Source organism: Hyla sarda, unplaced genomic scaffold (assembly GCF_029499605.1).
Source record: "Hyla sarda isolate aHylSar1 unplaced genomic scaffold, aHylSar1.hap1 scaffold_744, whole genome shotgun sequence".
Taxonomy (NCBI): domain Eukaryota; kingdom Metazoa; phylum Chordata; class Amphibia; order Anura; family Hylidae; genus Hyla; species Hyla sarda.
Genome location: NW_026610767.1, coordinates 47,955 through 63,985, shown reverse-complemented (window position 1 = coordinate 63,985; position 16,031 = coordinate 47,955). Strand labels below are relative to the sequence as shown.

Here is a 16,031-nt window from a genome sequence, read left to right as displayed (position 1 = left end):
GAATATGGAGGCCGGGAGGGGAGAATATGGAGGCCGGGAGGAGAGAATATAGAGGCCGGGAGGGAAGAATATGGAGGCCGGGATGGAAGAATATGTAGGCCGGGAAGGAAGAATATGTAGGCCGGGAGGGAAGAATATGGAGGCCGGGAGGGAAAAATATGGAGGCCGAGAGGGAATAATATGTAGGCCGGGAGGGAAGAATATGGAGGACGGAAGGGAAGAATATGGAGGCCGGAAGGGAAGAATATGGAGGACGGGAAGGAAGAATATGGAGGCCGAGAGGGAAGAATATGGAGGCCGAGAGGGAAGAATATGGAGGCCGGGAGGGAAGAATATGGAGGCCGGGAGGGGAGAATATGGAGGCCGGGAGGGAAAAATATGGAGGCCGGGAGGGAAAAATATGGAGGTCGAGAGGGAAGAATATGGAGGCCGGGAGGGAAGAGCATGGAGGCCGGGAGGGAAAAATATGGAGGCCGAGAGGGGAGAATATGGAGGCCGGGAGGGAAGAGTATGGAGGCCGGGAGGGAAAAATATGGAAGCCGAGAGGGGAGAATATGGAGGCCGGGAGGGGAGAATATGGAGGCCGGGAGGGAAAAATATGGAGGCCGAGAGGGGAGAATATGGAGGCCGGGAGGGGAGAATATGGAGGCCGGGAGGGAAAAATATGGAGGCCGAGAGGGAAAAATATGGAGGCCGGGAGGGGAGAATATGGAGGCCGGGAGGGGAGAATATGGAGGCCGGGAGGGAAGAATATGAAGGCCTGGAGGGGAGAATATGGAGGCCGGGAGGGAAGAATATGGAGGCCGGGAGGGAAGAATATGGAGGACGGAAGGGAAGAATATGGAGGACGGGAGGGGAGAATATGGAGGCCGGGAGGGGAAAAATATGGAGGCCGGGAGGGGAGAATATGGAGGCCGGGAGGGAAGAATATGGAGGCCGAGAGGGAAGAATATGGAGGCCGAGAGGGAAGAATATGGAGGCCGAGAGGGAAGAATATGGAGGCCGAGAGGGAAGAATATGGAGGCCGAGAGGGAAGAATATGGAGGCCGGGAGGGAAAAATATGGAGGCCGAGAGGGGAGAATATTGAGGCCGGGAGGGAAGAATATGGTGGCCGGGAGGGAAGAGTATGGAGGCCGAGAGGGAAAAATATGGAGGCCGGGAGGGAAGAATATGGAGGCCGGGAGGGAAGAATATGGAGGCCGGGAGGGAAGAATATGAAGGCCTGGAGGGGAGAATATGGAGGCCGGGAGGGAAGAATATGGAGGCCGGGAGGGAAGAATATGGAGGACGGAAGGGAAGAATATGGAGGACGGGAGGGGAGAATATGGAGGCCGGGAGGGGAAAAATATGGAGGCCGGGAGGGGAGAATATGGAGGCCGGGAGGGAAGAATATGGAGGCCGAGAGGGAAGAATATGGAGGCCGAGAGGGAAGAATATGGAGGCCGGGAGGGAAGAATATGGAGGCCGAGAGGGAAGAATATGGAGGCCAAGAGGGAAGAATATGGAGGCCGGGAGGGGAGAATATGGAGGACGAGAGGGGAGAATATGGAGGCCGGGAGGGGAGAATATTGAGGCCGGGAGGGGAGAATATGGAGGCCGGGAGGGGAGAATATGGAGGCCGGGAGGAGAGAATATAGAGGCCGGGAGGGAAGAATATGGAGGCCGGGATGGAAGAATATGTAGGCCGGGAAGGAAGAATATGGAGGACGGAAGGGAAGAATATGGAGGCCGGAAGGGAAGAATATGGAGGACGGGAGGGAAGAATATGGAGGACGGGAGGGAAGAATATGGAGGCCGGGAGGGGAGAATATGGAGGCCGGGAGGGGAGAATATGGAGGCCGGGAGGGAAGAATATGGAGGCCGAGAGGGAAGAATATGGAGGCCGGGAGGGAAGAATATGGAGGCCGAGAGGGAAGAATATGGAGGCCGGGAGGGAAGAATATGGAGGCCGAGAGGGAAGAATATGGAGGCCGAGAGGGAAGAATATGGAGGCCGAGAGGGGAGAATATGGAGGCCGAGAGGGGAGAATATGGAGGCCGAGAGGGGAGAATATGGAGGCCGGGAGGGGAGAATATGGAGGCCGGGAGGGGAGAATATGGAGGCCGGGAGGGGAGAATATGGAGGCCGGGAGGGAAGAATATGGAGGACGCGAGGGAAGAATATGGAGGCCGGGAGGGGAGAATATGGAGGCCGGGAGGGAAGAATATGGAGGCCGGGAGGGGAGAATATGGAGGACGGGAGGGGAGAATATGGAGGACGCGAGGGAAGAATATGGAGGCCGGGAGGGAAGAATATGGAGGACGCGAGGGAAGAATATGGAGGCCGGGAGGGGAGAATATGGAGGCCGGGAGGGAAGAATATGGAGGCCGGGAGGGGAGAATATGGAGGACGAGAGGGGAGAATATGGAGGCCGGGAGGGAAGAAAATGGAGGTCGGGAGGGAAGAATATTGAGGCTGGGAGGCAGTGATATAGATGTAATATTATTTAGGTAGTGATATAGATGTAATATTATATAGGCAGTGATATAGATGGTAATATTATATAGGCAGTGATATAGATGGTAGTGTTATATAGGCAGTGATATAGATGGTAATATTATACAGATAGTGATATAGATGGTTATATTATATAGGCAGTGATATAGATGGTAATATTATACATGCAGTGATATAGATGTTATATTATATAGGCAGTGATATAGATGGTAATATTATATAGGCAATGATATAGATGGTAATATTATATAGGCAGTGATATAGATGGTAATGTTATATAGGCAGGGATATAGATGGTAATATTATATAGGCAGTGATATAGATGTAATATTATATAGGCAGTGATATAGATGGTAATATTATATAGGCAGTGATATAGATGGTAATATTATATAGGCAGTGATATAGATGGTAATATTATATAGGCAGTGATATAGATGGTAATATTATATAGGCAGTGATATAGATGGTAATATTATATAGGCAGTGATATAGATGGTAATATTATATAGGCAGTGATATAGATGGTAATATTATATAGGCAGTGATATAGATGGTAATATTATATAGGCAGTGATATAGATGGTAATATTATATAGGCAGTGATATAGATGGTAATATTATATAGGCAGTGATATAGATGTAATATTATAAAGGCAGTGATATAGATGGTAATATTATATAGGCAGTGATATAGATGGTAGTGTTATATAGGCAGTGATATAGATGGTAATATTATAAAGGCAGTGATATAGATGGTAATGTTATATAGGCAGGGATATAGATGATAATATTATATAGGCAGTGATATAGATGGTAATATTATATAGGCAGTGATATAGATGGTAATATTATAAAGGCAGTGATATAGATGGTAATGTTATATAGGCAGGGATATAGATGATAATATTATATAGGCAGTGATATAGATGATAATATTATATAGGCAGTGATATAGATGGTAATATTATAAAGGCAGTGATATAGATGGTAATGTTATATAGGCAGGGATATAGATGATAATATTATATAGGCAGGGATATAGATGGTAATATTATATAGGCAGTGATATAGATGGTAATATTATATAGGCAGTGATATAGATGTAATATTATAAAGGCAGTGATATAGATGGTAATATTATATAGGCAGTGATATAGATGGTAATATTATATAGGTAGTGATATAGATGGTAATATTATATAGGCAGTGATATAGATGTAATATTATAAAGGCAGTGATATAGATGGTAATATTATATAGGCAGTGATATAGATGGTAATATTATATAGGCAGTGATATAGATGATAATATTATATAGGCAGTGATATAGATGGTAATATTATACACGCAGTGATATAGATGTTATATTATATAGGCAGTGATATAGATGGTAATATTATATAGGCAGTGATATAGATGTAATATTATATAGGCAGTGATATAGATGGTAATATTATATAGGCAGTGATATAGATGGTAATATTATATAGGCAGTGATATAGATGGTAATATTATATAGGCAGTGATATAGATGGTAATATTATATAGGCAGTGATATAGATGGTAATATTATATAGGCAGTGATATAGATGGTAATATTATATAGGCAGTGATATAGATGGTAATATTATATAGGCAGTGATATAGATGGTAATATTATATAGGCAGTGATATAGATGTAATATTATAAAGGCAGTGATATAGATGGTAGTGTTATATAGGCAGTGATATAGATGGTACTATTATAAAGGCAGTGATATAGATGGTAATGTTATATAGGCAGGGATATAGATGATAATATTATATAGGCAGTGATATAGATGGTAATATTATATAGGTAGTGATATAGATGGTAATATTATATAGGCAGTGATATAGATGTAATATTATAAAGGCAGTGATATAGATGGTAATATTATATAGTCAGTGATATAGATGTAATATTATATAGGCAGTGATATAGATGGTAATATTATATAGGTAGTGATATAGATGTAATATTATATAGGCAGTGATATAGATGGTAGTGTTATAAAGGCAGTGATATAGATGGTAGTGTTATAAAGGCAGTGATATAGATGGTAATATTATATAGGCAGTGATATAGATGTAATATTATAAAGGCAGTGATATAGATGGTAATATTATATAGGCAGTGATATAGATGGTAATATTATATAGGCAGTGATATAGATGATAATATTATATAGGCAGTGATATAGATGGTAATATTATATAGGCAGTGATATAGATGTAATATTATATAGGCAGTGATATAGATGGTAATATTATATAGGCAGTGATATAGATGGTAATATTATATAGGCAGTGATATAGGTGTAATATTATATAGGCAGTGATATAGATGTAATATTATACAGGCAGTGATATAGATGGTAATATTATATAGGCAGTGATATAGAGGGTAATATTATATAGGCAGTGATATAGATGGTAATATTATATAGGCAGTGATATAGATGTAATATTATATAGGCAGTGATATAGGTGTAATATTATATAGGCAGTGATATAGATGTAATATTATACAGGCAGTGATATAGAGGGTAATATTATATAGGCAGTGATATAGAGGGTAATATTATATAGGCAGTGATATAGATGGTAATATTATATAGGCAGTGATATAGATGTAATATTATATAGGCAGCGATATAGATGGTAATATTATATAGGCAGTGATATAGATGTAATATTATTAAGGCAGTGATATAGATGATAATATTATATAGGCAGTGATATAGATGGTAATATTATATAGGCAGTGATATAGATGTAATATTATATAGGCAGTGATATAGATGGTAATATTATATAGGCAGTGATATAGATGGTAATATTATATAGGCAGTGATATAGGTGTAATATTATATAGGCAGTGATATAGATGTAATATTATACAGGCAGTGATATAGATGGTAATATTATATAGGCAGTGATATAGAGGGTAATATTATATAGGCAGTGATATAGATGGTAATATTATATAGGCAGTGATATAGATGTAATATTATATAGGCAGTGATATAGGTGTAATATTATATAGGCAGTGATATAGAGGGTAATATTATATAGGCAGTGATATAGAGGGTAATATTATATAGGCAGTGATATAGATGGTAATATTATATAGGCAGTGATATAGATGTAATATTATATAGGCAGCGATATAGATGGTAATATTATATAGGCAGTGATATAGATGGTTATATTTATATACGCAGTGATATAAATGGTTATATTATATACGCAGTGATATAGATGGTAATATTATATAGGCAGTGATATAGAGGGTAATGTTATATAGTCAGTGATATAGAGGGTAATATTATATAGGCAGTGATATAGATGGTAATATTATATAGGCAGTGATATAGATGTAATATTATATAGGCAGTGATATAAATGGTTATATTATATACGCAGTGATATAGATGGTTATATTATATAGGCAGTGATATAGATGATAATATTATATAGGCAGTGATATAGATGGTAATATTATATAGGCAGTGATATAGATGATAATATTATATAGGCAGTGATATAGATGTAATATTATACAGGCAGTGATATAGATGGTAATATTATATAGGCAGTGATATAGATGGTAATATTATATAGGCAGTGATATAGATGATAATATTATACAGGCAGTGATATAGATGGTAATATTATATAGGCAGTGATATAGATGGTAATATTATATAGGCAGTGATATAGATGTAATATTATATAGGCAGTGATATAGATGGTAATATTATATAGGCAGTGATATAGATGTAATATTATATAGGCAGTAATATAGATGGTAATATTATATAGGCAGTGATATAGATGGTAATACTATATAGGCAGTGATATAGATGGTAATATTATATAGGCAGTGATATAGATGGTAATATTATATAGGCAGTGATATAGATGGTAATATTATATAGGTAGCAATATAGATGATGTTATTCTATAGGCAGTGATATAAATGTAATATTATATAGGCAGTAATATCGATGGTAATATTGTATAGGCAGTGATATAGATGGTAATATTATATAGGCAGTGATATAGATGGTAATATTATATAGGCAGTGATATAGATGGTAATAATATATAGGCAGTGATATAGATGATAATATTATATAGGCAGTAATATAGATGATAATATTATACACGCAGTGATATAGATGGTAATATTATATAGGCAGTGATATAGATGGTAATATTGTATGGGCAGTGATATAGATGGTAATATTATATAGGCAGTGATATAGATGGTAATATTATATAGGCAGTGATATAGATGGTAATATTATATAGGCAGTGATATAGATGTAATATTATATAGGCAGTAATATAGATGGTAATATTATATAGGCAGTGATATAGATGGTAATATTATATAGGCAGTGATATAGATGGTAATATTATATAGGTAGTGATATAGATGGTAATATTATATAGGCAGTGATATAGATGGTAATATTATATACGCAGTGATATAGTTGGTAATATTATATACGCAGTGATATAGTTGGTAATATTATATAGAAACTGATATAGATTGTAGTATATTACAGCAAAGGGCTGACATGGTGTCTGTAGCTCCAGGACGTCCAAAGAATTGGGGACCCCATTTTATCTCATATATTATTGTATATTTTATATATTATTGTATATCTTATATATTATTATGTATCTTATATATAATTGTATATCTTATAAATTATTGTATATATTATTTTATATCTCATATATTATTGTATATATTATTGTATCTCATATATTATTGTATCTCTTATATTTTATTTTATCCCTTATATATTATTGTATCTCATATATTATTATATTCCTTATACATTATTGTATATCTTATATATTATTGTATCTTATATATTATTGTATATCTTATATGTTATTGTATCTCTTATATATTATTGTATATCTTATGTATTATTGTATCTCATATATTATTGTACCCTTATATATTATTGTATATCTTATATATTATTGCATTCCTGATATATTATTGTATATCTTATACATTTTTGTATCCCTCATATATTATTTTATATCTTATATATTATTGTATATCTTATATGTTATTGTATCTCTTATATATTATTGTATATCTTATGTATTATTGTATCTCATATATTATTGTTTTCCTTATATATTATTGTATATCCTATATGTTCTTGTATCTCTTATATATTATTGTATCTCATATATTATTGTATACCTCATATATTATTGTATATCTTATATGTTATTGTACCTCATATATTATTGTATTCCTTATGTATTATTGTATACCTTATATATTATTGTATATCTTATAGATTAGCCAGGGTCTCTGCTTCTCCACACTCATTCTAATGATTGGTTGGGGTCTCAGCTTTTTCACTCTTGTTCTAATGGTTGGTCGGGGTCTCAGTTTCTCCACTCTCGTTCTAATGGTTGGTCGGGGTCTCAGCTTCTCCACATTCGTTCTGATGATTGGTCGGGTTCTCAGCTACTCCACACTGGTTCTAATGGTTGGTCAGGGTCTCAGTTTCTCCACTCTCGTTCTAATGATTGGTCGGGGTCTCAGTTTTCCACTCTTGTTCTAATGGTTGGTTGTGGTCTCAGTTTCTCCACTCTCGTTCTAATGATAGGCCGGGGTCTCAGCTTTTCCACTCTCGTTCTAATCATTGGTCGGGGTCTCAGTTTCTCCATTCTCGTTCTAATGGTTGGTCGGCGTCTCAGTTTCTCCACTCTCATTCTAATGGTTGGTCGGGGTCTCCGATTTTCCACTCACATTCTAATCATTGGTCGGGGTCTCAGCTTTTCCACTCTCGTTCTAATGATTGCTCGGGGTTTCTGACATTTTAAATTAAGCTGTGGTCATTTATTTCACAGTTTGTCTTTATTGTACCCGATGTTGGTTTGAGGGAACATGCGGGTTCATCCCATGTCCAAGAGTCAGTGGGCTACATTGGGATGTATGTCACGTGTGTACTGACCACTGGGCGGGGCTCTTATCCATAAATACCATTGGGGGTGGGGGGGCTAGAGATTTGGGGTGTCAGTACTCACCGGATAGGATCACCAGGATGGCCCACAGCTGCAGGACTGTCACCCCACCCATGGCTGCGGAGAGAGGGAGAACAGGAATTATTACAGTGACTTACAGCCCTGATATAAGGTCCCAGTCAGGGACAGAGATGTCACTCACTTCCTCCATTCACACCCAGAGCTGCATTCACAATTCAGTCAGCAGTCTGGGCTCCACAACTATCGTTCTACCCGGAGATCGGAAAGGTATGAAAGCCGAGCTCTAAAGGGATCCCCAACCAGTCCTTTATACAGACTCCAGACCAGAGCCCCCATAAAATAAACCAGAGTCCCTCATATACAGACCAGAGCCCCCATACACAGACCAGAGCCTCCATATAATAAACCAGAGCCCCCCATATACAGACCAGAGCCCCCATATACAGACCAGAGCCTCCATATACAGACCAGAGCCCCCATATGCAGACCAGATCCCCCCATATACAGACCAGAGCCCCCATATACAGACCAGATCCCCCATATACAGACCAGATCCCCCGTATACAGACCAGAGCCCCCGTATACAGACCAGAGCCCCCCATATACAGAACAGAGCCCCCATATACAGACCAAAGCCCCCATATACAGACCAGAGCCCCCATATACAGACCAGAGCCTCCATATACAGACCAGAGCCCCCATATACAGACCAGAGCCCCCATATACAGACCAGAGCCTCCATATAATAAACCAGAGCCCCCCATATACAGACCAGAGCCCCCATATACAGACCAGAGCCTCCATATACAGACCAGAGCCCCCATATGCAGACCAGATCCCCCCATATACAGACCAGAGCCCCCCATATACAGACCAGATCCCCCATATACAGACCAGATCCCCCGTATACAGACCAGAGCCCCCGTATACAGACCAGAGCCCCCCATATACAGAACAGAGCCCCCATATACAGACCAAAGCCCCCATATACAGACCAGAGCCTCCATATACAGAGCAGAGCCTCCATATACAGAGCAGAGCCTCCATATACAGACCAGAGCCCCCATATACAGACCAGAGCCCCCATATACAGACCAGAGTCCCCATATACAGACCAGAGCCTCCATATAAAGACCAGAGCCTCCATATACAGACAAGAGCCCCCATATACAGACCACAGACCAAAGCCCCCATATACAGACCAGAGCCCCATATACAGACCAGAGACCAGAGCCCCCACATACAGACCAGAGCCCCCATATACAGACCAGAGCCCCCATATACAGAACAGAGCCCCCCATATACAGACCAGAGCCCCCATATACAGACCAGATCCCCCATATACAGACCAGAGCCCCCATATACAGACCAGAGCCCCCATATACAGACAAGAGCTCCATATACAGACCAGAGCCCCCATATACAGACCAGAGCCCCCATATACAGACACCAGACCAGAGCCCCCATATACAGACCAGAGCTCCATATACAGACCAGAGCCCCATATAAAGACCAGAGCCCCCATATACAGACCAGAGCCCCCATATACAGACCAGAGCCCCTATATACAGAGAAAGAGCCCCCATATACAGACCAGAGCCCCCCATATACAGATCAGAGCCCCATATACAGACCAGAGCCCCCATATACAGACCAGAGCCCCCATATACAGACCAGAGCCCCCATATACGGACCAGAGCCCCCATATACGGACCAGAACCCCATCTACAGACCAGAGCCCCATATACAGACCAGAGCCCCCATATACAGACCAGAGCCCCCCATATACAGACCAGATCCCCCATATACAGACCAGATCCCCCATATACAGACCAGAGCCCCCATATACAGATCAGATCCCCCATATACAGACCAGAGCCCCCATATACAGACCAGAGCCCCCATATACAGATCAGAGCTCCCATACACAGATCAGAGCCCCCATATACAGACCCGAGCCCCATATACAGACTCCAGACCAGAGCCCCCATATACAGATCAGAGCCCCCCATATACAGAACAGAGCCCCCCATATACAGACCAGAGCCCCCATATACAGAGAAAGAGCCCCCATATACAGACCAGAGCCAACATATACAGACCAGAGCCCCATATACAGACCAGAGCCCCATATACAGACCAGAGCCCCCCATATGCAGACCAGATCCCCCATATACAGACCAGATCCCCCATATACAGACCAGATCCCCCATATACAGGCCAGAGCCCCCATATACAGACCAGATCCCCCATATACAGACCAGATCCCCCATATACAGACCAGAGCCCCCATATACAGACCAGAGCCCCCATATACAGACCAGAGCACCCATATACAGACCAGAGCCCCCATATACAGACCAGAGCCCCCATATACAGACCAGAGCCCCCATATACAGACCAGAGCCCCCATATACAGACCAGAGAGCCCCATATACAGACCAGAGCCCCCATTTACAGACCAGAGCCCCATATACAGACCAGAGCCCCATATACAGACCAGAGCCCCCATATACAGACCAGAGCCCCCATTTACAGACCAGAGCCCCCATTTACAGACCAGAGCCCCATATACAGACCAGAGCCCCCATATACAGACCAGAGCCCCCATATACAGACCAGAGCCCCCATACACAGACCAGAGCCCCATATACAGACCAGAGCCCCATTTACAGACCAGAGCCCCCATACACAGACCAGAGCCCCCCATATACAGACCAGAGCCCTCATATACAGATCAGAGCCCCCATATACAGACCAGAGCCCCCATACACAGACCAGAGCCCCCATATACAGACCAGAGCCCCCATACACAGACCAGAGCCCCCCATATACAGATCAGATCCCCCATATACAGACCAGAGCCCCCATATACAGACCAGAGCCCCATATACAGACCAGAGCCCCATATACAGACCAGAGCCCCCCATATACAGACCAGAGCCCCATATACAGACCAGAGCCCCATATACAGACCAGAGCCCCCATATACAAACCAGAGCCCCATATACAGACCAGAGCCCCATATACAGACCAGAGCCCCATTTACAGACCAGAGCCCCCATTTACAGACCAGAGCCCCATATACAGACCAGAGCCCCATATACAGACCAGAGCCCCCATATACAGACCAGAGCCCCCATATACAGACCAGAGCCCCCCATATACAGACCAGAGACCAGAGCCCCCATATACAGACCAGAGCCCCCTTATACAGACCAGAGCCCCCATATACAGACCAGAGCCCCCATACACAGACCATATCCCCCATATACAGACCAGAGCCCCATATACAGACCAGAGCCCCCATATACAGACCAGAGCCCCATTTACAGACCAGAGCCCCCATTTACAGACCAGAGCCCCATATACAGACCAGAGCCCCCATATACAGACCAGAGCCCCATATACAGATCAGAGCCCCATATACAGAGCCCCGATTTCCAACAGGTAAGTGAATGTAAGACTATAACAATTTGCGCCCGATTCCTAACAGGTAAGTGACTATAAGACTATAACAATGAATACCAAAGTCCTAAAAAAATACACCATACACTCCCATGTGCCCCAATGGCACCCATAGGGGAGTGTGTACTAATCCTGTCAAGGACAGGGGAACTCCATAAATGAATATTGGGAATCGGACGCACATTGTTATAGTCTTGTATACAGAGAAATTGGAGTTATAACACCACCTTAAGTATAAACGTATAAATCTTTATTGAAAATGTTTTACATAAAAAACATATAAATGCAAAAAAGTGAAGTATTGCAATGGAAATCCAACACAAAAATATCTGGCGCAGAGTAAGAATAATACATAGAAATTGTCCACACCCTGTATATAGCAATCTATGGAATAATACAGTTTAGCCACTATGGGCTATCCATACAGATGCTGCATCATTATGCTGGATACGATGGTCCCTAATGGACTCAATGAGCAATTGAGCTTTTCCCCTTTTTTATAGCATAAGAATTATTATTATTATTCTTAGATTTTGAGACTCTATAGTAGCATCTCTCCCCCAGTGGTAGATGGTCTTGTTTGTACTCTCTTGGCTCCATATCTATTAGTCATAGTAAATTTATGGCCGATTCAGTTCCCTAGATAGGGTATACGGGGGGGGGTGAACTCTCTACTCTCTCATTTCTCTCCCTCCTCACGTGGTTTAAATCTTTTTGATTCAACCCCACACTCTGTATACCCCAGGATACTATTGGGGTGTTACGTATTATAGCACGGGATCTATTGTGCAGCGTCCCTTACTTTAAAAATATAGGCAAACTATATCCGTCTGTCTCCAATATTGTTTTTAATATATTTTTTACCATGTGTGTTCAATTTTAACAGTTTGTTTGTTAACAGAACATTCTTGAGTTTATTTTCTAGGACCCATCTCACATGGTTCTACATGGTGTCTTGGTTTGGTTTAGACGTTGGCAGTACTGTATTACCCATTTGGTCCATAAGGAACCATCAGTGGATATGAAAATATTATATTCCCTGCATTCACCCTCTTTTTCGCTTGCAGCTTGGTGTATTCACGGTACACATTTATTTCACCAATTATTATAATATATTTTTCACTAGTCAGCTACATATATTTTAGTGGCTGAGACACTTAGATTATTATATGATCACAGTTTGGATCCTCATGTGTATCACATTTTATATTCACCATCACACACTATAAAATACAACTTATATTAATATATTTTTTTCCCCCCTTTTTTCACATATTTTTTTTATATATATTTTTTGCACTTGATTGTTTATAACCAGTCTTTTTTGTACTCTGTATTTTTGATACACTAATATGATTTTGTGATTATGTTATTATATGTTCTTTTCTCACTTGTATATTTTTCTGATCCTCCAGGTATGTAAGCGAGTGCATGGTGAATGCAGTGATTACTTAGGACACTTTTCTCAGCGGTGCGATGTCCAGTGCGCCTGCGCCGTGTTCTTCGCCAGTGACGCGGCCCTCCGAAGCGACTGGAGTCCAGTGCGCATGCCCGGGAACACTGTTTCTCGGTCCTGCACAGATGGACGTAGACGCCGGAAGTGGGGCCAGCCTTTTGTTCCGGCGGGACATGGCGCAGGCGCCAATGGAATCTCCACACCGCTGTAGGTAATTTACATCATTACGGTAACACATATAAACCACCACACCACTCACATAGTCAGTACCTCTTGAAAAAGGGAAACCGAAACGATCGTAGGGGTCGATTGCAGAGTTCGTTATCCCACATAGGTAGGTTACATATTGATTCTCACTGAATACTCAGACATGTTGTCCCCAATATCATTGTATTTCACTATGCACTCTCAGACCTGGCTATATACCAGCTCTGGGTTATATTACTAGCTAATCCTGATATATTTTTATGCAGCATCTGTATGGATAGCCCATAGTGGCTAAACTGTATTATTCCATAGACTGCTATATACAGTGTGTGGACAATTTCTATGTATTATTCTTACTCTGCGCCAGATATTTTTGTGTTGGATTTCCATTGCAATACTTCACTTTCTTGCATCTATATGTTTTTTATGTAAAACATTTTCAATAAAGATTTATACGTTTATACTTAAGGTGGTGTTATAACTCCAATTTCTCTGTATACAAGACTATAACAATGTGCGTCCCATTCCCAACAGGTAAGTGACTATAAGACTATAACAATGTGCGTCCGATTCCCAACAGGTAAGTGACTGTAAGACTATAACAATGTGCGTCCGATTCCCAACAGGTAAGTGACTATAAGACTATAACAATGTGCGTCCGATTCCCAACAGGTAAGTGACTGTAAGACTATAACAATCTGCGCCCGATTCCCTACAGGTAAGTGACTATAAGACTATAACAATGTGCGTCCGATTCCCAACAGGTAAGTGACTGTAAGACTATAACAATGTGCGTCCGATTCCCTACAGGTAAGTGACTATAAGACTATAACAATGTGCGTCCGATTCCCAACAGGTAAGTGACTATAAGACTATAACAATGTGCGCCCGATTCCCTACAGGTAAGTGACTATAAGACTATAACAATGTGCGTCCGATTCCCAACAGGTAAGTGACTATAAGACTATAACAATGTGCGTCCGATTCCCAACAGGTAAGTGACTATAAGACTATAACAATGTGCACCGATTCCCAACAGGTAAGTGACTGTAAGACTATAACAATGTGCGTCCGATTCCCTACAGGTAAGTGACTATAAGACTATAACAATGTGCGTCCGATTCCCAACAGGTAAGTGACTGTAAGACTATAACAGTGTGCGTCCGATTCCCAACAGGTAAGTGACTATAAGACTATAACAATGTGCGTCCGATTCCCAACAGGTAAGTGACTATAAGACTATAACAATGTGCGTCCAATTCCCAACAGGTAAGTGACTGTAAGACTATAACAGTGTGCGTCCGATTCCCAACAGGTAAGTGACTATAAGACTATAACAATGTGCGTCCGATTCCCAACAGGTAAGTGACTGTAAGACTATAACAGTGTGCGTCCGATTCCCAACAGGTAAGTGACTATAAGACTATAACAATGTGCGTCCGATTCCCAACAGGTAAGTGACTGTAAGACTATAAAAATGTGCGTCCGATTCCCAACAGGTAAGTGACTATAAAACTATAACAATGTGCGTCCGATTCCCTACAGGTAAGTGACTATAAGACTATAACAATGTGCGTCCGATTCCCAACAGGTAAGTGACTATAAGACTATAACAATGTGCGCCCGATTCCCAACAGGTAAGTGACTATAAGACTATAACAATGTGCGTCCGATTCCCAACAGGTAAGTGACTATAAGACTATAACAATGTGGGTCCGATTCCCAACAGGTAAGTGACTGTAAGACTATAACAATGTGCGTCCGATTCCCTACAGGTAAGTGAATGTAAGACTATAACAATGTGCACCGATTCCCTACAGGTAAGTGACTATAAGACTATAACAATGTGCGTCCGATTCCCTACAGGTAAGTGACTGTAAGACTATAACAGTGTGCGTCCGATTCCCAACAGGTAAGTGACTATAAGACTATAACAATGTGCGTCCGATTCCCAACAGGTAAGTGACTGTAAGACTATAACAATGTGCGTCCGATTCCCAACAGGTAAGTGACTGTAAGACTATAACAATGTGCGTCCGATTCCCTACAGGTAAGTGACTATAAGACTATAACAATGTGCGTCCGATTCCCAACAGGTAAGTGACTGTAAGACTATAACAATGTGCATCCGATTCCCAACAGGTAAGTGACTGTAAGACTATAACAATGTGCGTCCGATTCCCTACAGGTAAGTGACTATAAGACTATAACAATGTGCGTCCGATTCCCAACAGGTAAGTGACTGTAAGACTTTAACAATGTGCGCCCGATTCCCAACAGGTAAGTGACTATAAGACTATAACAATGTGCGTCCGATTCCCAACAGGTAAGTGACTATAAGACTAT

General features: G+C 41.1%; 1 protein-coding gene across 1 annotated transcript in view; it reads right to left on the bottom strand.

Annotated features, from left to right (window-relative positions):
• LOC130345068 (IgGFc-binding protein-like) overlaps nt 1-8,650 on the bottom strand; it is a gene marked incomplete at both ends in the record, with an annotated part of 46,110 nt that extends 37,460 nt beyond the window's left edge. Inside the window, one exon of the mRNA XM_056554477.1 lies at nt 8,597-8,650. Within this exon, the coding sequence (XP_056410452.1) occupies nt 8,597-8,650 (54 nt within the window). The remainder of the gene's footprint in view (nt 1-8,596) is intronic.
• Nucleotides 8,651-16,031: the final 7,381 nt, after the last annotated feature.